We start from the raw sequence: 26,024 nt of genomic DNA, 5'->3' as shown, positions 1-26,024 counted from the left end.
CCTTAAAAGGAATCTTGCTTCTCAATTGTTTGACTATTTCTCAAATTGAACAAAACGTGTGCAACAATACCTGACTTTCTGAGAACTTCAGCTGCCGGCCTGTATTTGAACTCCCTTCATAAAAAGCAGGACTAGGCTTCTTACAGATGGTTTGTTTGGCCTTAGAAAGTTGTAACCTTCCTCACAGTTGTTCATTTGACTTGTCATCTCTATGTGGACAGCTTTCTGTAGCATCTGATTGAGTAACAGTGGGTTGGAGGCACTAACTTCCTATCTCTACTTAATTTGTAGAACAATATAAAAATATTTCTAAACATTTTAGGAACCTGTATTAGTTTGTGGGGTTTGTTGGTTTGTTTAGACTTAAGCACACATCACTTCCAGGTGATGGTGTGATAGAAGGTTAAGCATAAATTTTTTTAAGGTACCTTGTCTAGTCATGAAACAAATAAAATTTTTGTCTACCTTTCTACTCATTGGCTCATACTTCATAATCTGTTCCTCCCTTTTAAACTATGTGTTTGAAATCACTACAGACATTTGTCTAGTTTTATGTCAACTTGACACAAGCTATAGTCATCTGAGAGGCAGGAACTTCAATTAAAAAAATGCCTCCAGGGTCGTGGGCTGTAAGCAGGCAAGCCAATCGGGCATTTTTCTAATTAAGGATTGATGTGTGAAGTGTGAAGGCCCAGCCCGGTGCAGGTGGTACCATTTCTAGGCTGGTGGTTCTGGGTTCTACAAAAGCAGGCTGGTCAAGCCACTAGGAGCAAGCCAGTAAGCAGCACTTCTCCATGGCCTCTGCATCAGCTCCTGCATCCAGGTTCTTGCCCTGTCTGAGTTCCTATCCTGACTTCTTTCAGCGGTGAATGTTTATATGAAAACTTAAGCCACACAAACCCTTTTCTCCCCAAGTTTCTTTGGTTCTGGTGCTTTATCACAATAGTAATTCTAAATAAGACACATAATAGAGTTATTTGAGTTGTTAGCCCCTCTTCCTATCTCAGCTCCACTCTACATTAATAATAGGTATTTTGTGCTTGGTGTACTTCAGACGGTCCTTTACAGTGAAAACTTTCAAGTAGGTGAAATCAAATGCTCTTGGCAGCCATATTTGTAGATAATCTTCATATTTCTCCTAGTGTTTCAGAGTCATTGTCTTCTTACTCCATCTCCTCTTTCTCTCTGTCCCCTATCTCTGTCTTTATATCTATCTGTGATGGAAAATGCTTGAAGACATTGTTTTTTAGCATTTCTCTTCCTACCATACCAAGATTTAGCTGAAAGAATTCTGTGTTGTTTTGATTCTCAGATACTTTTTGCCTTTGTGAGTTTATTGGTTTGGGAGTGCATGTAGCCTTCTGTTTGAATATTGAGTTGTTGTTGTTTTTTAATTTGATATTTGTGTGTGCTTATTAAACAATCCTAATTAGGAACTAGTGAAAAAATGGAATAAAGTTGTTTGAGCAAATTCGCTAAGATTAGTTACTTGGAAAGGGTTAAGGACGTGGATGCAGGTCCCATAGGATCTGCAGCATAGTCCCCCTCTTCCCTGCGGCTCTGCCATGGAGCATCACAAATCATGGGAGCACTGCCAGATAATAAGAGAGAAGTGAGAGCATGGCAGTGAGCTGTCAATTGGAGGAAAAGTTACTTTGGATAATTCAGATATTCCAGGCACTTCATTTATTCTTCCTCATTTCCCAACTCTGAAACTTTTTCTTTGCTCACCATGAAGCTCTGCAATTAGAAAAGTGATGTCCAATTCATAAGGTGATATTTCTGTTAGATTGTATGCTTGCTGACTTTAGGAAATGATTTCATCCTCATTTTATATTATTGTCTGTTCATTTCCATTTTACTGATGTTTGAAATAACCTTTTATATGTCAATAATGTCAGTATTCATAGTTTAATTTGGTACAAATATTTTTTATTTGCTATTTCCTAATGAGGATATACATTATATATAAAAATACTTGCTTTAAAAGTATAAACACACACTATATACTGAGCAGTTGGCATTTTATATGTCTTATCCTTCTCAAATCTTGGAAGGATCCATAGTGCAAAAGTGCTGTGGTAGGGGTGAGTATCCCCTAAAGGCCTATATGTTAAACACTTGGTTTGCAGAGTTGTGCCGTTGGAAGGTGTCAGGACTTGTAGTATGTGGAAAGCACTTAGGTTGTTGGGGCATCTTTGAAGGGAGTTGAAGGACCTTGGTCTCTTCCTCTATCTCCTTTACTTCCTAGGTGTGTATGAGGAGTCTACTTCTCCATATGTTACCCAAACCCCTATTGTTAATCCACTCTCTCATGAGTTGGTCAAAGCAATGGTGCTTTCCAGTTTTGGACTGTTAACTCCAAAACTGAGTAAAAGTAAACCTTCTCCATTTACAAAGTAATCATCTTGTGTGAAGGAAAGCCAGCTACCATATGAAGCTGAGATTGAATTACTTGCTATGGTAGTTTGAATAGAAATGGCCCACATGTGTTTGAAATCTTGTTTCAGAGGGAGTGGCAATATTGGGAGGTGTGGTCTTGTTGGAGCAGGTGTAGCATTGTTGGAGGAAATATGCCATTGAGGATGGACTTTGAAGTTTTAGAAGCTCAGACCAAGCCTAATGGCTTACTTTGCTTTTCCTGCTCTCTACTGAACTTCAGGAACTTCTGAAACTGTAAGCCAGCCCCAACTCAGTATTTTCCTTTATAAGAGTGGCCTTGATCATTGTGTCTCTTCAGAGCAATAGAAACTCTCAGACAGAAGTTGGTATGAAGGTATGGCCTGACCATGCTTTTGTTGGGAGGAATGTAGACTTTGGGATTTTGGATTAGAAAAGCAGTTGGCCACTTTAAATGGGTCTTAATGGACCATCCTAGTTGGAACCTGGAAGACAGTGTGCTGAGGGGTTATTTGAACTCTGGGGACCTGGCCCAAAAGGTTCTAGAGTAGAATGTTTTAATGTGGCCTAAAGACTATTCTGGTGGTATTTTGGTTAAGAATGTGGCAGTTTTCTGCCCTTGTCCAAAAACTCTGCCAGAGGCTAAATTGAAGAGCTTTGGATTGTGTTTGCAGAGATTTCAAAACAGCCTTGTGTGGACTGTATTGTGTGTTTATTAGTGGCCACACTTATGCAGATCTATGTAATAAGAAGATTAGGCTGAAAAAGGAAAGTTGCCTCTCCAGGCCACAGGGAAGAGGACTCACTCAGTCCTGATGTGATGAGCTGGGGTGGCTTACTGGGGGTGTGTGTGGCTCCCCTTTTCTGAGGACTAATGGAGGGGGCTTAGGGGAGAAGGGAGAGAGGGTGGGACTGGGAGGAGAAGAGGGAGGGGGACCTAAGATCAGGATATAAAGTGAATAAATAAATTAATTTTTAAAAATGTTTAATTTGAGGATAAAAGGGATACCAGGAAATGGAATGGAACTAAGTCTTGTGTTCAAGGAGATAAACAGAAAATCTTGATGCTAAATGGAATAAAGGGAGTGGTGAGCTCAAGACAAGATCCTACCCAGCTAAGCTTCCATCTTGTGAAAAGGAATTGAAGAAGAGTTTAAGAGCCACGTGTGGTGTTGCATGCCTTTATCCCAGCACTTCTGAGGCAGAAGCAGCTGGATCTTAATATTTGAGGCCAGCCAGTAGATATTAATATCTACAAAGTGAGTTTCAAGTGTAGACAATGAAGGAAACCATCCTAAGTAGAAAGTTGGTGAAGATGTAATTGAACATGGAGCCATGTTCCAGCCCCAGCAAGCAGCAGAACTGGGCAGCTTTGGCCACATGGTTCTGGCTTTCAAGAAAGGGGTTATAGAATCTCCCTCCTTGACCAAGGAAAGCCTCAGAGGCCAGGCACATGGCAGGTGAAAGTGAAGCCTGGGTTGCCTTTGAGACTGCAAAATGTTGGAGATGCTGGAGCTGAGGGATACCTGTTGAGGAGAGCTGCTTTCATGGAGAGGAACCAGCCCCAGAGGAAGAAGTGTGCTGTATTCAGCAGAGCAGAAAGGAGTGGAGATCTGAGAAGCACTGGGCATCAGAGATGGGGATCAGAGTTTAGAGTTTGTCCAACCGGTTTTGGGTCTTACTAAGGCCCAGTATCTCCTCACTTTGCTCCCTTTTGGAATATTAATGTATATTCTGTGCCATTATATGTTAGACTTATGTAATCTGCTCTTTCATTTTGATTTTACAGGGAAGTACAGTTAAGAGAATGCATTATTCTCAGAAGACACTTTGGACTTTTAAACTAGTTTGAGGCTTGTATAGACTATGGGGATTTTTGAAGTTGGACTGAATGAATTTCTTCATTATGTTATGGCTATTGGGCCGTGGTGGCTAGGAAGTGGGCTGTGGTAATCTGAATAGGTATGGCCCCCATAGACTCATGGGTTTGAATGATTGGCCTATAGAGAGTGGCAGTTGGAAAGTTTGGCCTTGTTGAAGTACCTGTGGTGGTGTTGGGGGAAGTGTGTCACTGGGGACAGGCTTTGAAGCTCAGACCAGGCATAGTGGCTCACTACCTCTCTAGCCTCATGTCTGCCTGCATGCTATTATGCTTCCTACCATGGTGATAATGGATTAAACCTCTAAACCTGTAAGCTAGTCCCCAGCTAACTGTTTTCCTTTATAAGAGTTGTGGTCATGGTGTCTTTTCACAGTAAAAAAACCCAAAACAAAACAAAACAAACAAAAAAAAACAAAACAAAACAAAAAACATAACTAAGCTACGCATGGTGTTGCATGTCAGTAATCCCAGCACACAAGGAGGCAGAGGCAGGCAGATCACTTTGAGTTAGAGGCCAGTCGGCTACACAAAGAAATTCTGTCTCAAAAAACCAAAAGAAAAGAAAAAAGGAAGAACTAAAGGAAAGAAAGACAATAAAAGGAAGAAAGAAAAGAAAGAAAAACAAAGAAAGAAACCATAACTAAGACACTTGCTGAGAAAGATACAACTGACTTAGCATAGTGTGGGACTAGAGATTTTAACATAGTCTGTGATCTTACTTGACATACTTTAGAGTGTCTTAGTGTCGTTGATATGTAATAAGACTTGAAATTGACTATCTTAGATTGAAGATGTTTTCTTCTATAGGACCAATCTCATAAATGGGTTCAATTTTTACAAGCTCATATAACAATTCCAAAATTATAATACTATACAAGATGAAAGATGTGTATCTAATTTCATCTTTTTACTGGTTCATACTGTTTCCCTACCTTTATTTGTGAAATAAGACTATCTTCTTTTCAAGGTATGATATCAGAATTTTTAAGAGTACTTCGTTAAAATTGTAGGTTAATTTTGCTAGTATAGCCATTTTGACAACAGTAACTCTGCTAATCCAGGCAGTGTAAGGTCTTTTGGTCCTCCGATATCTTCTTTAACTTTCTTTTTTAATGTCTTGATCATTTTATTATAGAGGTCTTTCATTTTTTTGATTAGGTGTGTATTTCTACGTACTTAATGTTTTTTTCTTTTTCTTTTATTTTAAAGTTATTTTGAATGAGGTTTTTTTCTAATTTATTTCTCTGAAATTACATTGTTGACACATATTTGCCTGCTTCTTATAATGATTTTGTATCATGCAGCTTTATTGTACAGTTTTATTAAATCAAAGTGTTTGTTTGTAGATTCTGTAATGTCTTTTAAGTACAGAGTCATAGCCACACATAAGGACAGTTTGACTTCTTTTATCCCTTTAATGTCTTTCTCTTTTCTAATTGCTGTAGTTAAGACTTTGAATACTATTTCGAGTAAGAGAGGATTTCTAGTCACAGAATGAAATTAGATACATATCATTTAGCTTATATGAAAACTAGTTTGAAATGGATCACATACCTTAATTTTGAACCTGAAGTGCTGAATCTGACTGCTAGAGGAAAATATAGGGAATACTTCTCAAGACACTGGAGTAGGCAGGAATTTTCTGGACAAAATTTCAATAGCATAGGAACTAGCCTCAGTATCAACTGATGTGACCACATCAAAGTAGTTGTGCACAGAACTAAAACCAAACCCAAACATCAACCAAAGAAAGAGTCCACAGAAGAGGAGAGAAAAAAAAAAAAACAATATATATATGTATATCAGCTGTACTCAGAACAAAGGGCTAATATTCAGAATTGGCAAAGAAAAGCATAAATTAAACACCAAGAAAATAAAACTGCCAGTTAAAAAATGGACTAATTAAATAATCAATTTTCATAAGAAGAAACACAAATGACCAATAAAATTTAAAAACTCTTCACTGTTCCTAGAGATCAAAACCAGATTAAAACTTCTTTGAGATCTCTCCTTACTCCAGTAAGAATGACTGTCATCAAGATGTCTGACAATATATATCAATGCAATGGAGGGTGTAGGAAAAAGCAGCCCTTATTCACACTGATGGGAGTGCAAATTAATACACTTACTATGGAAATCAATGTTGAGAGTCTACAAAAAATAAAAATAAAGTGCCATATGACCTAGATATTTCACTCCTATACATGTACTCAGCGAAGTCCATAGCCTACTGCAAAAATATCTGCCCGTCTATGTGTATTGCTACTCTACTCATAGTACTAAGAAAATGAAACCAACCTAGATGTCACCTACAGATTAGTAGATAATGATAATGTAATATATATGAAATCAAGAAAATTTACATAGAAGGTGGAATGTTATTCAGCTGCAAAGAGAAGTGAAATATGAAATTTGCAGGGGAGTTGATGGTTTTAGAACATATAACATTACGTGTGGACACCCACATTCAGAAAGGAAACAAACATCGTTTCCCTTATATGTAGATCCTAGCCCATAATGTGTACATATTTATATGTAAGTAGCTATAAGTCTAGGTATCCTTGTTTCCTTTTAGTTGCTTATGATAAATATGTTGACTAAAAGCAGTTGAGAGAAAAGGCCTTATTTCAGCTTACACTTCCAGGTCGTCTGTCATTCATGATAGTCAGAGCAGGCTCATAAAACAGGAGCAGTAGCAGGAACCGTGGAGGAAGGCTGCTTACTTGCTTGCTCTTTGGCTCATGCTGTGTGCCTTCTTACATAGTTCAGACCAATTGTCTAGGGATGTACCCACCCACAGTAGGCCAGGCCCTCCTACATCAAATTAGCAAATAAGAAAATGCTCCCTCATATACACACATAGGCCAGATTGAACTACTGATTTAAGTAGTTCTTCAGTTGAGATTTCCTCTTTCCAGGTGACATAGGTTGTGTTAAGTTGACGATAAACACCAACCAGGATAGTTCCTTGCTTGTCAATTTGACAAACACATTACCATTTAACCACAATCTTACCTTTTTGTGTGTGTGTCCCCAGGTTCTCATGTTAATATAATAATATAAAATATGATATGACTTTAGAAGTCCCTTTGCTTAAAAATTTTCAGTCCTTTAAAAGTTTGTTGTCTCTTTAAGAGTCTTTAGCAGTCCAGGACAGGCAAAGCTATACAGAGAATTCCTGTCTCCAAAAAAAAAAAAAAAAAAGCCCATAGACGCTCAACTGTGAACTCCTATGAAGTTGAAAATAAAAATTGAAAATACTTTACTTTTTGATTCCAAAAGGGAAGGACCAGAGGACCAGGACATAGGAGAAAAATCAAACCAGAGCAAAACCAAACCCCAGAAATGTAAATTTAAATTCTGTGGCTCAGTGTCTTGAGAATCATGTTCTTCTGGGTTTCAAAGGTTTTGAGTGCCCCATCTCTCCAAAACTGCCATCCAAAGCACATACAGCTTCCTTTGTCAGCTCAGGACAGCTCCACTTCATATCTGCTACTGTCCTTGGTGGCTATCCCATGGTCCTGGCTTCTCCAGTATCCTGGATTCTCCACTGCAACAGTGGCTGTACCCTAACACATAGTATCAGCCCTCAGCCACTCTTCATAACCCCATCAATCTTATCTCTCATGCCTTTAATACTACTAGTAGGTATATGACTTTTGTGTTACCAAGTTGAGATGCAGCCTTGCCCTTCTTCCCAGGACTGTAGCTTCTGTTTCTGACCCTGAGAAAATAGTTCCCATAGATTTCACATCAATGATGCTGATCTCTCATTAATCGTAATTGATTCTTCAGCCCCAGCTCTTCCTAATAATTCACAGGTTTCAGTTCAGTGGTACTGGTCTTCTGCTATGAAAATTTTTCAGCTTCAGTTTACCAAAACCCATTGATTCTTCAAATAAACTATTGAACAAACAACCCCAGTAGAGTCTTGATAATCCTCTGACACCTCCATTATCTGTATTTCTCTGTATTTATCAGGCCTCCATTATCTGTATTTCTCCCAACATTCTTATCTTCCGAGACCCCACAACACAGCCCTTTAAGCTCTGCATTCAGTGGCTTATAGTTCTCAAAGTTCTAAACCTCCCATAGTCCTCCCCAAAACAACACGGTCAATTCACCACAACAACACCCCACTCCTGGTACTAATTTCTGTATTACCTTTTCTGATGCTGTGATAAAAGACTGACTAAGCAGCTTAAAGAAGAAATGGTTTTGCCATGAACTGTCCAGTTTATGGACTGGCCTAACTAGGGTGACGTGGAGTGAAGAAATACAGACATATATATATATGGAAAAGTAAGGTGGGCCATACACTCTGGTGGATATGGACCAACAGCATCCTGGAAACTCCTTATATTCAGAATGAGGGTGGAGGGAGTATGTTTGGGGCTCTGCAAACAGGGCTTCCCCATGTTCCCACAACCAGGACCGGAGGAAGTTAATATTCTAAGTGACCTCTCTGCTGTCTCTATGACCAAGACCACACCAGATTCCCCCGTAGGCCCTTAAGATAAATGGCTCATCTTTAGAACCCATCTTTGTGGAGGAAGTGACATGTACTTTGAGAAGAATTTTGGTGTAATTATGCCTTCTTGTGCATAAGGGATTGTGTTACACAAGGAAGTAGTGGGTTTTGGTTCAGAGTTCTAGAGCTAGACACTGGGAAGGTTATTTTAGGCATATCAAAGTACAGTACATTCAGGAAAAATGGTTTCTTGCACTTAGAGAGTCCTGGCAGGTAGCAGTGTGTTCTCATCGCCTTGCTAGATTTTAACGCAATTGAGCTTTATTTAAATGTCATCTAAATAGACACATAGTACATGCTCTTTTGTATGTAGGCGTAGTGCTCCCAGTACAGTTTTGAATTCATATATGTGATGGTTAAGGTTAAGAATTTGTTCCTGTTAATTTTCTTTGGCAGGGCATGTGGACTTTTACATGTTTGGGGTTTTGTGAACATGACTGCACTAGGCATTTTTGTAAATGTGTTGTTGTCTACTTGCTTTTTCACTTCTTTTGGAGTGGAATTTCGAGATCATAAGGGCTGTGTTTAGTTGTAAATAAATGAAATACCCAGATCTCCTCAAAGAGGGGTGGCTTTCATACAGTAACCCTCAGCCCATCAGTTTGAGTTGATGTACGATGTTTAGTAAGAGCTACGGCTATGACTCTTACTAAAGTGCTCACATTTGTTTTTTTCTTGAGTTTTCATTTTATATTGCACATTTCAAGTTGACAGAGAGACTATCAGTATATCAATATATCAGCTGTATCAATAGTTTGGGTGAGATTTACACTGTTCACATTACGAAGTGGCATCTTAGAGACCTTCCTTCCCGGTAGTAACGGCTTTCAACTTTAACTTTGGCCACACTATTTTTTGACCTATCTGTATTATTGCTAACATATAATAATAACAACAGTATTTTAATTAGATAATTTTAAACTAGGGGTTTATATTTAATTTGACAATCAAATTAAACAATCAAGACTCTGTTTTCTGGCTTTTGATGAGATCATTTCATTCCCATCTCCTACACCCCTGAGGTTGCTAACCTACTGCTTTTCCTTCTTTACCTGGAATGTGCATCTACTCTGAAAGTCTTTCTACGAAAGTCTAATAATGGCTGTTGCATTAAGGTTTCCTTTTCTGCCACCTACATCTAGTTTGAAGATTATTTATGTTGTTTGGTTTTCTCTTAAATTACTATTTTCTTATTTTAAAAGAATATATTATTCAGAATGCAGTTAGGATTTTTGTATGTAGGAGAAAGGGCCAGTGTGTTTCAAATAAAAGATGCTGCCATGAAATTGCTTTGTTATTTCTTTAGGAATAAGATTTAAACACCAGGTAAAAAGTAAATTTTATAGATGTTAAATATACAGGTATAGATAGATAGAGATGGAACAAGGTCCTGGTGTGCTGCTTTTAGGACCCGCTGTGTAACGGTTTACTTATTTTATTTTGTTACTTTTATTTGCACCTTAAGTGTGGCATACCGTAAAAAAGGAATTCTCCCTTTAGTGTTCTAAATGGTTATTTTCAGACATAAAGGTTTGGTTCCCATTCTTACACTCAGCCTCACCCTTGAAGTTCGGTAGTTTAGAAGATGTGAAACCATTTCTCCCAAAAGAGTCAACAGTTCATTGGATGCGACAGACCTAGTGCAGGTTCTGGGATGGCACCTGTGAGCAAGCACTACTCCGCAGCATTTGAAGGTCACACGGCTCCCTCTGTCACCTAATGTGGATTTGGTTTATATCTAGGTTACTTGAATCAGTGAAGTCCAATTCTCCTTAAACTGCTGTACAAAAACTTTCAGCAAATAGTTCTGTCTTTTAAATACATCACAATATTTTAGGAAAAATGCTTTCCTTTACTAAAAGGAAAAATATGTTCTATTTTAAAATTAATTGTGGCTTAGTTAGTGAGCCACAATTATTTAATCTAATTCTCATAAAAGTTAATGTTAAATCGATTTCAGAGGTTGACTAAAAATCAAATTGTAAAAACTGTATTTCGTTTCGAATCCTTAAAAAAATAATGCAAAGCTTGGTTGGCGATAAAGCTAAGCTCTGGTTAAGCACCAGAGCACTTGCTTAGCATTAGCACGGACTTCATATTTGGTTCAATTCACAGCACAACAAAAAACAAAGCAACAACAACCAAAGAAACACATTTTCATACTTTTGTTCTAATTAGGTCTACAAAGCTTCTTAATTTGCCAATGCTTAAAGTTAATCTAGTCCAATAATGAATACCACTGTGTTTAATTTCATTTCGTAGCAAAAGAATAATTTGTAGTAGATGTATAGATGTGTGTTCAATGCATTAGATAATATTACATCAATAAGTTTATTCGTATATATTTATCACTTTATGTGATCTCTGCTCATATGCTAACATGCACGACATGGTTTCACCATTCTTGATAATGTGTAGACTAGAGACAAAGATTGTGCTAATGTAAAGGGAGGAAAGAAATGTGTGGTGGGAGCCCTGTCTGTCAGAGTCCACATTGTGTGGAAGGGAAACCTTCCAAGGCCCAAGTGGAAAGTGATTTGCTGCTGGTAAACCAGGTTAACGTCACAGCTTCCGTCTGTCCACAGAGCTCCTTGGTAAATATTTACAGTCAGTTCTTGGCGGCCTTGGAGATGCTGAAGGCATTTTGGGATGTTATGGATGAAATTGATGAGAAGACCTGGGTGCTGGAACCAGAAAAACCTCCCCGGAGTGCGACAGCACGCAGGATTGCATTGGGTAGGGAAGGAAGATGGGAATGTCTTCTGGTGTCTGATTTTATATTCTATTATTTGCCAAAACAAATTTGAAAGCAGCAAGTAAAATCTTAGGTGAAATTTCTTTGTATGGATTCAGCTATTGAAGCTCTTGGGAATAAAACCTGACTTTTATTACTACATGGCTAAATGTAAATGTTTTAGATGGAGAGGGCAAGTGATGAGGTGTTTCGTCCTGAAAGGCGATGATCCAGTGGAGGCCACATTCAGGTAGTATTAAATTAGCATTAACTGGCACAGAAACTGTGGGGCAGGCAACTCAAAGCGAATGGTGCTTAGAACAAAGCCTGTGCTAGAAAAAATGAAGTCTTTATCTTTGAAGAAGCTTAGATCTGGCAATACTTTTTGACAGAAAACAGAGAGAAAGACACTGAATTGGGTCGTACCACTGGGAGTAAACAGGATGGGCATCTCTCTGATGAGTAGACACAGCTGAAGAGCAGGGGCATGGATGCAGGGCTCCTGTCCTGCTGTAGTCTCTGCCAGGGGGTTCTCTTCCTCATGACAAACAAAGCAAACCTGCGAAGTCAGCGAACAGCTTAGCTCTAGACCCCATACAGCACAGAGGGGGTGGGGCTGGGAGACTCACACCCGCAGCACTTCCCTGGCAATACATTACCTTCCGGTGCAGGAACGTCTGTTAGGACGTAATTTGGAACAATTATCCAGTTATAGTGTATTTGTCAGCAAGTAGATGCTAAGACTGAAAACATGTCTTTAGAGAAATGTGATGATTTATTATCTTTATGGCCCCATTAAAATAATTATTCTTGAAACATGTTAATTAGGTTTCTTATAGTTCAGCTTCAACAGCCAGGTTGTAGTCAGTGTTCTGTATCTACTTTTATGTCTTCTTCCAGCTTCAGCCAATGATTTGTTGTCTTGGGGCCAACCTTTGTGTTTCTCTAGCCATTGCCTAAGTGACAGCACTTTTTGGTCTGTGGTAGACAGCATTGCTCAAGCCTAATGAAAAGTGTGTGTTCTGCGTTTGACAGATTATTTTTTTTTCTCATTGAATGGCTCTACTACGTACCTCTTTTTTTACTTTGACCATTTTTTTTTTACCAGATTTGTTTAAATTTTTATTGCCAACTTTAGCAAAAACGCTTATGTAATTTATCATATCACTTTGTTATAAAGGTGAGTTGAAACTGATCTTAACTATATTACGTAACTTCACCAACTAGTAGGGAGCTTTGTGCAATTTGTATGTATTCAATACAGCTGAAACTTGTAAAAGAGTCTAGTGCTAAGTAAAGTCATCTTTCTTAGCTTCAGAAATGGTTATTTAGGTATCACCTAGGATAAAAGTCTGTTTAATTTGAATTAAACATTTGTTAACTTTCATAAAGGACAGTTTCTATGTAAGTGTTTTATATAGAATAGGCACACCAGGTATCTCCATTTTATCAGCTACTAGTTTGACCATAATTATACAAAATACTAAGTTTGCAAAGAAAGCTATAAAAAGTAACATACATTGCTTAAATATATGATTTCTTAAATATTAAAGACTTTTACAGTCCACTAAAATTTTTTATTAGACTTTACTGGAACATAATTACCAGAGTACCAATTTAACTTACTCATATAACTTTTGGTCTTGTCTTTTGAAGCTTATGATCCTGGATCTTTAATGACAACATAATTTCAACAATACTTCTCAGTACCGACCGACACTAATACTTACATCTATACAAAACAAAACAAAAAAAATGGCGAGTTCTTCCTGAGAATAAAATAGGTGGCTGGATCAGCATGCTTTGAGTTTGTATTTGCTTAGTTGACGAGCTGCCCACATCTAAAAATCTTCTGCTTTCATTTCAGGGAATAACGTTTCCATAAACATAGAGGTAGACCCCAGGCATCCGACCATGCTTCCCGAGTTTTGCTTTCTTGGAGCTGACCATGGTATGAGATCTGGAACATATTCATAAAATCCTGTCTAATGTTGTTGAATATTCCAAACTATTACTGTTAGAAGTATTTTAGATACATTTCTCTTTTTGAACTGTATACTTTTTAAACAAACTAGATCGTTTAGATTTTAAGCCAAATAGTTAAACAAATACGGTAACAATAAGAGCAACAAAGCCAATTTTTAAACCTTTTTTCCTTTTCTTAATATCCAAAGTGATAAAACCCCTAGGAATCAAGCTGAGTGGAAACATACATTTATGGTAGGTACCTTGGCAATATAGTTGGTACTGTTCTATAGCTTAACTGTTAACAAACTTTATAGGGATTTTTGTTTTGTTTTGTTTTTAGGGATCCAGAAAGTAGTCTGTTACAAAATTTGAAAGATGTTTTAGAAATTGATTTTCCAGCTCGTACTGTCTTGGAAGAATCTGTAAGTCTAATTAGTGCTTGAATAGTCTTCACTATGTAGATAATAAAATTTAAATGCTTGTCTCTGAAAAGACGTTGGAAGAATGTCTTAGCAGAGCTCTTGGTTACAGGTAACACCTGTATGGGTGAACTTGCTGAACTGTGCTAGCTAGGTGGTTAGCGTGCTCTGCTCAGTAGCGTCAGCGTGAATTGGTTAATGACGGATTCACTTAGTAAAACTACAAAGAAAAGAAGGGACACTAATGAGATGTTTGGGTTTTTGTCCTGTCCGCTTATGGGTGGCTACAGCACGGTTTTAACTGGTTTGCTCTAAGTTTGTGAGGGACAGCAGTAGTTTTCCAGAAGTGAGCAGTGCCGTTGATACGGTGAAGATAATGGAGGCGGGGTTGACTTTGGACTGAGCTTCTGCTGTTAACACGAAATGGTGGTGATGATTATCTCTGTCCCTTTGCTGTTCACTAGCTGATGTCAGATGTGTCTTTGTGAATATACAGGCACAATTACGTGTATGGAAAAATTGCTAAAACGCAAAATTCTTGCAAGCAAAAATGAAATCTGTGTATATTTGAGTGCAAGTGACTAGGTGTTCTAACCTGCTTATATGTTCCAAATTACAGAAACATCCTTAATAAGATACATATATAAAAACAAGCATTGTGTATGTCATACTCATTCCTCCTAATTTTACCGTATTCACACTAAACACTAACACCATTTTTCTTTAGGACTTTAGCATGGACTGTGGAATCTGTTACTCCCGTCACCTCAATGGTGCCATTCCTGATCAAGTGTGTGATAATCCCCAGTGTGGACAGCCTTTCCATCAAATATGCTTATACGAGGTAAAACTAGAATCATCTCCATATGAAGTACAGAGTCTAAAATCTCTTTACTAAAGTATTCTTTCTTTTGCCAAAAACTCCGCTTACTAGTTAATTTACATTACTTTACTAGTTAACCTAAATAGTTAATTTGACTTACTAGTTAAAATTCACAGGCTTCATTTCTTTATCTTGGATCTGACTGACTGTGCCCGAGAATCTCAGGGAGAAAGACAATCCAGAATGCACTTGTGACTGGTGTCCTGACACCTCAGAAATCGGTGGTAGGCATAACAGAAATCTTCCTAGCCGTCTGTATCCGCTACGTAAACTGTCTGGATCCGCCAGTCTAGGATGACGGTGGGAGAGGAGTAGGCGATCAGTCAAAAGGTTGTACACTACTCTGAAGCCTCCTGTATGGACAGAATAAATACGAGAATTCTCTTTTAAATACTAAAATGTTTCTGCAACCTGGGCATCCCTTTTCTACATGAATTGTGCCTTCATTTCTCAGGCCATTAATTCCTGTATCATTCCTGTTGGGGCACAACTCATACAATTAACTGTCTCTGTGTAAATCATCTTACAGTGGAAACATGCCATAAATTTTCAGTCTTTCTTCTTTAAAATAGAGATAGATAGTAGTTGGTGCTCTTCACTCTTAATAGGAAACTGAGGGACAGTCTTTTCTTTAGACAATCCTAACCATACCAGGGCCACTTGGGAAATTCCAATGGAATCTGTTTTTTTTTTTTCCCCAATAGTGACTATTTATTTAAAAAAAAATCAAGATAGGGTTTCTCAGTGTAGCCTTGGCTGTCCTGGACTTGCTTTGTAGACCAGGATGGTCTCGACTCAGAGATCTGCCTCACATGTGTGTGCCACCCTGCCCGGCTTCATTTATTTTATTTTTTAAGACTGATTGCTTCATACTTATAGTCAGCACAGTGAAACTTTACCCACTGTTGAATTAAGATCAGAAACTCAAAATCCTAAGATAACTTTTACAAAGAAATTGTTGGCATGTGATTAATTGGTTTAGGTGTGTGAACCACAGGAACGTGCATGGGTCTCTTTTGCATGTAAAATGTGTAATTTTCAGCCAAGCCTTTTTTTCTTCCATGTGTAAAGTGAGGTTTTTTTAATTTTTATTTTATTTAAGCTTACTTACTTTACATGCCAAGAGTGCCCCTCCCTCCTCTCTTCCCAGTTCCTATCCTTTCCCTCCCCCTTCCTCTCTCCCTTTTCTCCCAGAAAAGGGGAGGCCCTTTCCTCTGTATCAACCTTCCCCAGCACAAGTCACCTCAGGACTGAGTACATCCCCTGAGGACAGGCAAGGCAGCTCTGACAGGGGGAACTGATCCAAAAGCAGGAAATAGAGTCCATGTTGGAAGCAGCCCCAGCCCCACTCCAGGTGACCACATGAAGACCAAGCTGCCCATCAGCCACATATGGGCAGGGACCATAGGTCCAGACCATGCATGCTCCTTAGTTGATGTCTCAGTTTCTGTAAGCCCCTGTGGGTCAGGGTTAGTTGTCACTGTTGGTCTTCTTGTGGGGTTCCTGTCCCCTCCAGGTCCTTCCATCTTTCCCACAACACTTCAACAAGATCCCGGAGCTCTTCCTGATACTTGACTACAAGTCCCAGCATCTGTCTCCATCTGCTGCTGGGTGGAGCCTCCCAGACAACCAAATGTTAGTCAGCCAAATCTTAAAGGGCCCACAGTCTGCTCCCACACCAGAAGTGTATATTCCAAACTTTAATACTGACTTCCTAATTATTAATATGATAGTAACTGGACATGAGCTCAGAAAAGGTTTTCCTTTTAGAAAACAAAATAAGTCAGTCTGGGATGGTGTGTGAGCACTGACACTGTTCCGTACTTGTTTCTACGCAGTGGCTGAGAGGGCTGAGCACCAGCAGACAGAGCTTTAACGTCTTATTTGGTGAATGTCCCTACTGCAGTAAGGTAAGCCATGTCAGTCTCCTTTTGTAATGTGTGCCTGGCTCTGGGCATGCGTTACAGACAGTGGGTATGTAGTACATTAGGTTGCCGGAAGGTTTTAAAATGTGCTATTCTCCATTTCATCAAACTGCGATAGTTTCCTGTGAGACATACTATCCCTAAACATACTTTAATTTTCAAAGTATCTTTGGTCAAAAAGACTTACATCTTTTAAAAATATTTTAATTTTTTTCCAGCGTTTTTAAAATTCTTTATGAATTACACTTTATTCATTTTGTATTCCCCCTGTGGTTTCCTCCCTCCTTCCATCCCAATCCCTCCCTTCTTTCACCCTCTGCATGCATGCCTCCTCTCCAAGTCCACTGGTAGGGGAGGACTTCTTTTCCTTCCTCTGGTCCTAGTCAATTAGATCTCATCAGGAGTGGTTGCATTGTTTTCTTCTGTGGCCTGGTAATGCTGCTTCCCCCTCAGGGGGAGGTAATTAAAGAGCAGGCCAATCAGTTCATGTTAGAGACAGTCCCTGTTACTATTACAATGGAACCTACTTGGATACTGAACTGCCATGGGCTACATCTGTGCAAGGGTCTTAGGTTATCTCCATGCATAGTCCTTCTTCAACAACAACAGCACAGGCTCTAAGAGCAACAATCAATAAATGGGACCTCATGAAACTGAAAAGCTTCTGTAAAGCAAAACGACAGCCTACAGATTGGGAAAGGCTCTTCACCAACCCTATATCTGACAGAGGACTAATATCCAGTATATATAAAGAACTAAAGAAGTTAAACAGCAAAAAAATCAAGTAATCCAATTAAAAAATGGAGTACAGAGCTAAACAGAGAATTCTCAATAGAGGAATATCGAATGGCAGAGAAACACTTAAAAAAATGCTCAACCTCATTAGCCATCAGGGAAATATTTTAATTTTTAAATGTGTGCCCAAAGTTTTCTTAAAATATATTCTCTCTCTCTCTCTCTTTTTAAAAGCCGATTACCTTGAAAATGTCTGGGAGAAAGCTGTAAAGAAAGACTGAAACACACCGTGAAGAGATGGAATCCTGAAAAATTGTTAAAAAACAAAAAACAATTTATTTGGTGACTTCAGAGAAAATACAAAGCAAGACATACTAATGTCAGCAGGCAGAATATAGTGAGTCCATAGTAATACACGTCAGCCTTTGTCTCTTCACTCAGAGTCAGCTGAAAAACTGACGGCCAAAGTCTCGAAGGACTTTCCAGGTCTGTGACTCCCGTGTCACCTGTGGAAGCGTATCTGTGCCAAGATGCGGATCTTGGCTTCCTGATTGGATCTCTACTGGTACAGTCCAGATTGGGCGTATAGGGCTTGTAGTATGGCGTTTGGGAATTCATATAGCTGGATGTCTGTCGAAGACTGTGCATGTCACTAAGAAGATCAGAGTACTCATAAATTTTTCCTCTTCTAGAGTTTTCCTATGAAAGAAATATTTTGTTAGATCTGAGTTATCTAGGCATTTTCTGTGTACTCTGTAACAGTGCTAAAAAAACAAAACAAACAAACAAACAAAAAACCCCAAAAAACTCAGCAAGCGAGTCTGGTCATTAAAATAACTTGCTGACATTTGGCCCATCACGACAATGCAGAGTGTTTGCAAGGGCATGGCTGTGCAATGCTCTAGCAGGTGGACGTGTTTCCTGTGCCCTGAAACAGGCACAGTTGAACTACTGTTGATTGCTACTCAAGGAGCTCCAAGGGCTACTTCTTCTGCATTAGCATGGTGACCTCTGGGACGCCCTCTCCTTCTATCAGCCACTGAGTAATTTAGAAAAAGACAGCTTCATTTAAAGAAAGCAGACAAACATCTATCTTCTTAACTCTTAGCCTCATCCAACATAGTACATCCTCAGAACTTCTACTCTTTAAGTAGTCCTTCTTCAACCTCTCTCCCGAAACAGCCATTTTCAAAGGTCAGAAAGGATCCCTACATTAGCTGTGTGTTGTCTACGCACAGTGTTCATGCCTGTAATCCCTGCGAAGATTTCTGAGATCAAGGCCAGCCTGCTCTAAATAACAAGTTCCAGGTCAGCCAGGGCTACACAGGGAGATCCTTACTCAAGCAATGTAAAACCCAAGCAAAAATAAAAATCCAACAAAAGGTGCATTTAGGAAACATTTTCTTATTAAATATAAATAGATTATTGTTTGAGACTCAGATGGAAATTATTGTTTGAGACTCAGATGGAAATAACATTACTGACAGTCTTAGTCACTAAAAGAAAATAATTGACTTTTTTTTTTTTCTCCGTGGTACCAAATCTTTCTTACTTAAAGGCAAAGAAATCCATTTTCAAATAAATTTCCAAAGGCCAAGAACCATTGGAAAGTTGTCTGTGTGCCTCATCAGGAACAGAAATCACACTACTCGAATTTTACGAGGACCTTCTGTGACTTTTACAATGTCTCAGCAACAACTGATGAATCACAGGAAGATGATCTCTATACTGGTTGGGAAAGGCAGGCTACAATACATGCTTACACATTTTCTAAAAACTTGCATGTTTTGTGAAAAGTTTAATTGGGACAAAGCCATATCCACTTGTTTATGTTTTATCTATGGTTTGTTTTACACCAAAACAGTATAGTTGAATAGTCCTGGCAAAAACTATGGGTTATAAGACCAAAAATATTTTCAGTCTAGACACTTAAGAAAAATGTTGTTGGGCTGGAGTGTAACTCCACGGTAAAATGTTTGTTTAATATATGCCAGGTCCTGAATTGGTCTTTGGCACTGCAAAGAAGTTTGCTGGTCTCTGCATAAGAGATTGTTTTTCATAAATGAGAAGGTCTATTGGTTATGTTCTCATTGCCATGACAGTTCCAGATGGAAAGGGCCATGGAAGCAGGCAGAGAAGGCACAGTTTACAGGAACCGAATCCTGGAGGTGATATGTCATCCAGAAAAGGAAGCAAAAGGTGAACAGAATGTCAGGTGAGCTGTAAGAAGTCAGTCTTCCTTGACTTCCTCCAGCAAGGCTCTACCTCCTCAAGCATCCACAGCCTTCCCAAAATGCCATCAACTGGACCACGTATTCCAACATTAAAGGCAATAGGAGATTTGTCACATCAGAGGAGACAGAAGGCACACAGATAGCCATGTTAGAGTGCAGCTCTCTCTCTGGTTGGGGTGTATGTGTATATTTGGGGTGTGTTAACCCAAAACTGGGTAACACTGGCACAGTGGTGTAAGTGAGTAGCAAGGGCTTAGGAATACAGTAATCTTATCTGTAGTATACTGGCTCTCAATATAGAGACGTTAACTCACAGGGGAACAGTTTCTAGAAATATTTGGGTTGTCACAGCTAGGAGGAAGCACTATTAGCACCTAATGGGCATATAACAGGAATGCTGCCAAACATCCTACAACACACAGAAACTTGTGCTAAAGCAAATAGCTCAGCGCTAAATAACAACAGTCCTGCTTCCAGAAGACCACCTTTTGGGCGTTATTAATCTTGAAGGTAGCATAATCACTAGAGAGCCTTAGAAAATACCAATGCCACTTCTATTCAGGCCATGCACAGTGGGTATCAAACTACCTCTTACTGATGAAATAAATACAAAAAAATAAAAAAAAGTGGGCAAATGTATATAAAGCAACTTTAAGAGTACTTCAAACTGTTTAGGTTTGCACCCTTTTTTAAATTGGATTGTTTGGTTTGTTGGTGTCTGATTTCTTGAGTTCTTTATATATTCTGAATATTAGCCCTCTGTCAGATATAGAGCTGATGAAGATCCTTTCCCAGTCTGTAGGCTGTCATCTTGTTCTGTTGACAGTGTCCTTTGCTTTACAGAAGCTTTTCAGTTTCATGAGGTCCCATTTATTGATTGTTGAAATTTAGAGCCTGAGCTGCTGGTGTTCTGTTCAGGAAGTTGTCTCCTGTGCCAGTTAGGTTCAAGGGTCTTCCCTACTTTTTCTTCCAACAGATTTAGTGTGTCTGTTTTTATGTTGAGGTCTTTGATCCACTTGGACTTTAATTTACTTCAGGGTGATAGATAGGGGTCTCTTTGCATTTTTCTACATATGGACTTCAGTTAGAGCAGCACCATTTGTTGAGCTAAACAGAAAATTCTCAACAGAGGAACATCAAATGCCAGAGAAACACTTAAATGCTCACCATCCTTAGTCATTAAGGAAATGCAAATAAAAATGACTCTGACAGTCTTATACCCATCAGAATAGCTAAGATCAAAAACTCAAGTGACAACACATGCTGGAGAGGATGTGGAGAAAGGGGAACCCTCCTCTGTTGCTCCTGGGAGTGCAAACTTAAATCACTTTGGAAATCAATCTGGTGCTTTCTGAGAAAACTCCTGGATCACTCCTGGGCGTATACCTGAAAGATGCTCCACCATTCAACAAGAACATTTTGCTCAGCTATGTTCATAGCAGCTTTATTCGTAATAGCCATAAAATGTAAACAACCTAGATGTCCCTCTACAGAAGAATGGATACAGAGAGTATGGTACATCTACACAATGGAATACTACTCAGCAATTAAAAACAGGGAAATCATGAAATTTGCAGGCAAATGGATAGCAGTAGAAAAAGATCATCCTGAGTGAAGTAACCCAGAACCAGAAAGACACGCATGGTATATGCTCACTTTAAGCAGATGTTAGCCATATAATATAGGATAAACATACTAAAATCTATAGTCCTAAACTGCAAGGAAGACCCTAGGAAAGATGCTTAAATTAAATCTCATCCATAATAGCAAACAGGATAGACACCAGAAGTGGTAGAAGAGAGGGAATAGGATGGGAGTGTACCATATACCCAACAGGGGATCAAAGCAGATGTTGAGGCTCACAGCCAAACTTTGGGCAGATTGCAGGGAATCTTATGGAAGAGGGGGAGATAAAAAGCCATGGAGGGAACAGGAGCTCCACAAGGAGGTCAACAAAGCCAACAAATCTGAGCTGGGGGGGGGGGGGGGTCCTGCAGAGACTGTAAGGGCCATGAATGGAGAGGACCTAGACCTCTTGAGCAGATGTAGCCAATAGGCAGCTGAGTCTCCATGTGGGTTCCCAAGTAAGGGGAGCAGGGGCCTGAACTTGGTTTCCCTGTTCTTTGATCATTCCATCCTGATGATGCGGCCTTACCAGGCCACAGACGAAGAGGATCCAGGCAGTCCTGATGAGACTTGATAAGCTAGGATAGGATAGCAGGGGAGGAAGACTCCCTTTTTCAGTGGACTAGGAAAATGGATAGGGAGGGAGAGAGATGGAGGATGGGAAAGAGATGGGGGGAAAAGGAAGGGAGAGTAGGGCTGGGAGGAGATCCGGGAGGGGGGACATAAAACAAATTGTAAAAAAAAAATTTAAAAATAAATAAAATATTCTGAAAATACTAAAATTTATTTAGAATATGTCTTGTTCACATTAGTTCATTTTATGACATTAACCTTTTCTAAGTATTGCAATTTCAAATTTGAGTTGCTGGTTGTTGTTAAAAAAAAAGTATTTCAAACTAACAAGGAATATACAAGAAAGTTGCCTCGACTTCAGAAAGTCTGCAGTTAAAGATTATGCTGTAGACAACTACTGTTCATGATACTGAAAGGTACTCTACATGCTAGCAGAGGATGGGTAAACACCAACCTAGCTATAAACCCTGAGGCCTACAATGGTGGCCTGTTTTTATGATTAGCTGGTGCAATATGAGAGTAGCCAACCACTCTGATTAGATTTAGGTCCACTACATGAAATGGAAACCATGCCTGATACTGCTTGGGTGGCCGAGAACATGAAACTAGATAGCCCAGAGACCTAGTGAAAAACCAAATACTACTTGGCTAATGGAACATAATAATAAAATGACTCCTAACAACTTGCTCAGCCATCAACAAAGAACCTTGTTCCTACAGTAGATGAGCACTAAAATAGAGACCCACAACTAGTCAAGGGCAGAGCCAGAGAACTTGGAAAACTCAGTCCTGAGATGTCTTCAAGTCTCTCCCCTCAGGGAACAATGGAAGAGAGTCAGAAAGATTGTGAGAGCCAGTGGGGGTAGAGGGCTCCAACTAAACAACAGGACTGATGCACATATGAACTCAAAGATAAGCAGCGTGAACAGGACCTGCATAGGTTCAAACCAGATGGGGTCCCGGCACTGAGACGGTAAGTGAATGTGAGCCTCCAACTGTAACCCAGAAGCTATCTGCAGCTGATAACTACTCACAAAGGAAAAACAACTGGGTATATAAGCTGCACTTAAGAGAAAGCTCCATGCCCAGCAGTAGCTGGCCAACACAGAGTGAACACAATGCTATTTTTGGAGAGGTTTTGTCTCCTAATGCTTTGTTTGTTTGTTTGTTGGTTTTCCTTGTGGGATTTTTTTTTCTTATATGTTATGATTTCTGAATATGTATGTGTGCTTGTCTTTGCATGTGTGCATGTTTCTTATGCTTTTTTTCTGTTTTGTTTATTTTGGGTTGTTTTTTTGTTATTTTTGTCAGTTTGTTTTCTAGGAAAAGACAGAAAAGTGTGGAGATGGAAGGGTGAGAGGTTGGAAGAAGATGAAGGAAAACCATGATCAGAATATATTATATGGAAAAAATTATTAAAACAAAATCTTTTGGAGGGAGCATGGCTTAATGATTAAGCTCCACAGTTCTAAAGGAGACTGAACGTGTGGCACTGCTAATTTAGGGTGTGCTGTAAAGCTACAGTGGTATGTGTAGCGTGCTGCTGTAAGGAAAGATAAACAATGGAGGAAGACAGTTCAGTAGTCCTGCTGACACACTTACCTGATTTCTAAAGAAGCATCCAAAGGAGTTCAGTTAGGAAAAGGAAAACACCATTCCAAGAAGATGCTGTGGTAAGACAAGTGGACCACAACTCCACCTCATGCCATATACAAGACTGGGAGTCAGAATGCAACTATGAATGAACAGTATTAAGGAAATGAGTAGGTAGGGGCTAGCCATATTACAGAAACATGACAAGGATCTTGTGTGTAGATGATGAAAAGGATTTCCATAATTCACATGCAAACTGTAAATGCCAGCACTTGAAAGACACTCCAAGGAAGATATATACATGGCCAGTAACCACGGTGCTATTAGGCACCACAGAAATAGCTGTACCCAGAAGTTGATACTAATATACATGTGTAAGTAGTTAAATACAAAAGACTGGCGACACCAGATGTTGGAGAGGAAGTGTAGGAATGACCAGAACACTTGCACACACAAAAGGTACAGCCACTTTCCACAAGTAGTTGCCAACATTTCACACTTATTTATTTGTTGGACTAGGAAGCTGTGTTCATGTCATGGCCCCTGTAATGAGTTCAGAGGGCAGCTTGTTGGAGTCAGTCCTTTCTTTTCAACATGTGGATCACTGGGATCAAACCCAGGTGGTCCATGGCAAGTGTCTTTATTGGTAAGCCATCTGGCCTGCTTATGTGCCAACATTTTATAATTGAACATACGTTTATTTGCCCAATGATCTGATAATTCCATGTCTCAGAAGAAATGCAGTGTCCATAGCAGACTCTGGGCAGAATTAATACAACATTTTCTCTAAATACATTAAACCAGCAGTGACTCATGTGTTCAATAGAAGGAAAATGGACTCATGAGTTGCAAAATGACAAGGAAGTTTTGGTATATTGATGAATACAGAGAAATCTTAAAAGGTGATAAATGAAAGGAGTAGACATAAAGTAATTCCTATGTGGTCATGAAATTTAAGAGGCAAACCTAATCTAGAGATGAGAATCGGAACTATGGTCAGAAGACTGGGCGAAAGAAAGGGCTGCTGGAGTGAGGACATCTGTGCATACATCCCATTGCCAGGCCAGCCAATGCCAATGTATCTCTTCACTTGAAACCTGGGTATCTACTTTCACAGGACCCCCAAGCATTATGAGACAGAAGATTCCAGTACACACTAAAAACTTAGAATTTCTGATTTTGTCAGCAAGCACTATTTAACTTTACAAGTGGGATTATAAAATATGCTCATGTGAAATACATTTCTGTATGTAAGTTTAAAATAATACCACAAATAATGCTATTTCATACTGAATAAATGTAAAAGGTTCCTTTGAGCACTAACAGAAACATTTCTCTCTGGATAAACTTGTTTGCTGGTTGGATGAGAAATGCATAACTCTACTTCTAATTTTTGACTCAGCTGCCAAGAAGTTCAGAGCCAAATTCAGTGCTCAGTTTAGTGATTAACATCCCAGCTGCCCCATATATCAATTTTTCTTGGGTAGAGGGTGAGAAAGGTGGGGGTATTAAATTATCCTGTTTCACACTGTGAACTGCTTCAAACCATGTGAGAATGATGGTGCACAAATCAAATGAAATGCTGGCTATTCTGACATAATTAAACTTTACTTTTCGCTCCAGATAAATTTTATATGCTTTGCTTTCACATTATAGGATGTAGGCTTAGGGAGGCCTTTTGCTGTTGTCTGCATGAGTCATCTGTAAAGGACAAGTCAGTCTCCCTCCAAACGATTGCAAACAGCCCACTGACAGGCAGATAGTGCCCTTCCGGGGGATGGTAAGGGTTAGAGTAGAGGGATAGATAAAGTGCAGAATGTGCAGGAGAAGGTTGTTGATGGGCTATAGACAGTGAAAGAATCCAGGTGTTTCATTGCATTCTGTGTGTGTGTGGTGGAGCTAATATACACGTGTGTTTGCTTCTGTTCCTGGAACAAATGCTTTGATTTTACTGGGTGGATAGGGTATTTTTTGTCCTCATTTGACAAAAATCATACAACCTTGGCCTTAGGTGCAGGCAGTATGTCAAAGTGTTTATTCTAAGGCGTCAATAACCCAGCACCCGGCTCTCACCTGCACTGCTGCTGTGCTCCTCAGTGCTCTGGCTGGCCTCTCCGCATGCTCCTTTCTCCGAGCTGCACTTGTCTCTCCACTGACTTTTTCTGTGGACTTACCTGAGAACTCATTAGCTGGTTTTGTTGTAACCCTTGGTGAATCAACCTGTTGGTATGGAGTCAGAATATATAATGAAATGAAAACTGTGACATTTCTTTTTTAAAAATTCGCTCACATCCAGATTCTTTAAAAACCTAAGCTGGCTAACAATAGACTTGACAAAGAAACACGCAAACCAAAAGCAACAATGGCTATCGTGGAAAAAAATACAATATCTAGCAAGATCCAGACCCTCTTCATCAATGGGAAAAGACCAATTAAATTTTGTCACTATTACACATGCTTTAAAAATTATCTCTAGAAAAAACTTGCTTACAATGAAAATTGTATTTTTATGGAACATTGT

General features: G+C 39.2%; 2 protein-coding genes across 4 annotated transcripts in view; one reads left to right on the top strand and one right to left on the bottom strand.

The window, feature by feature from the left end:
- The window catches only part of Fancl (FA complementation group L), a 56,349-nt gene extending 38,458 nt beyond the window's left edge, over positions 1-17,891 (top strand). For both annotated transcript variants that reach the window (XM_060365135.1, XM_060365136.1), the window contains 7 exons: positions 11,399-11,549; positions 13,415-13,498; positions 13,722-13,767; positions 13,856-13,937; positions 14,662-14,778; positions 16,656-16,727; positions 17,712-17,891. In XM_060365135.1, the coding sequence (XP_060221118.1) occupies positions 11,399-11,549; positions 13,415-13,498; positions 13,722-13,767; positions 13,856-13,937; positions 14,662-14,778; positions 16,656-16,727; positions 17,712-17,747 (588 nt within the window). In that variant the 3' untranslated portion in view covers positions 17,748-17,891. The remainder of the gene's footprint in view (positions 1-11,398; positions 11,550-13,414; positions 13,499-13,721; positions 13,768-13,855; positions 13,938-14,661; positions 14,779-16,655; positions 16,728-17,711) is intronic.
- Vrk2 (VRK serine/threonine kinase 2) overlaps positions 17,789-26,024 on the bottom strand; it is a 113,408-nt gene continuing 105,172 nt past the window's right edge. For both annotated transcript variants that reach the window (XM_060365132.1, XM_060365133.1), the window contains exons 12-13: positions 25,577-25,723; positions 17,789-18,176 (exon numbers count right to left, since the gene is read on the bottom strand). In XM_060365132.1, coding sequence (XP_060221115.1) covers positions 17,826-18,176; positions 25,577-25,723 — 498 coding nt within the window. In that variant the 3' untranslated portion in view covers positions 17,789-17,825. The remainder of the gene's footprint in view (positions 18,177-25,576; positions 25,724-26,024) is intronic.

This window comes from Meriones unguiculatus, chromosome 12, assembly GCF_030254825.1.
Source record: "Meriones unguiculatus strain TT.TT164.6M chromosome 12, Bangor_MerUng_6.1, whole genome shotgun sequence".
Lineage (NCBI taxonomy): Eukaryota > Metazoa > Chordata > Mammalia > Rodentia > Muridae > Meriones > Meriones unguiculatus.
Note: the sequence above shows the minus strand (reverse complement) of the source record. Positions and strands in the feature narration are given on the sequence as shown.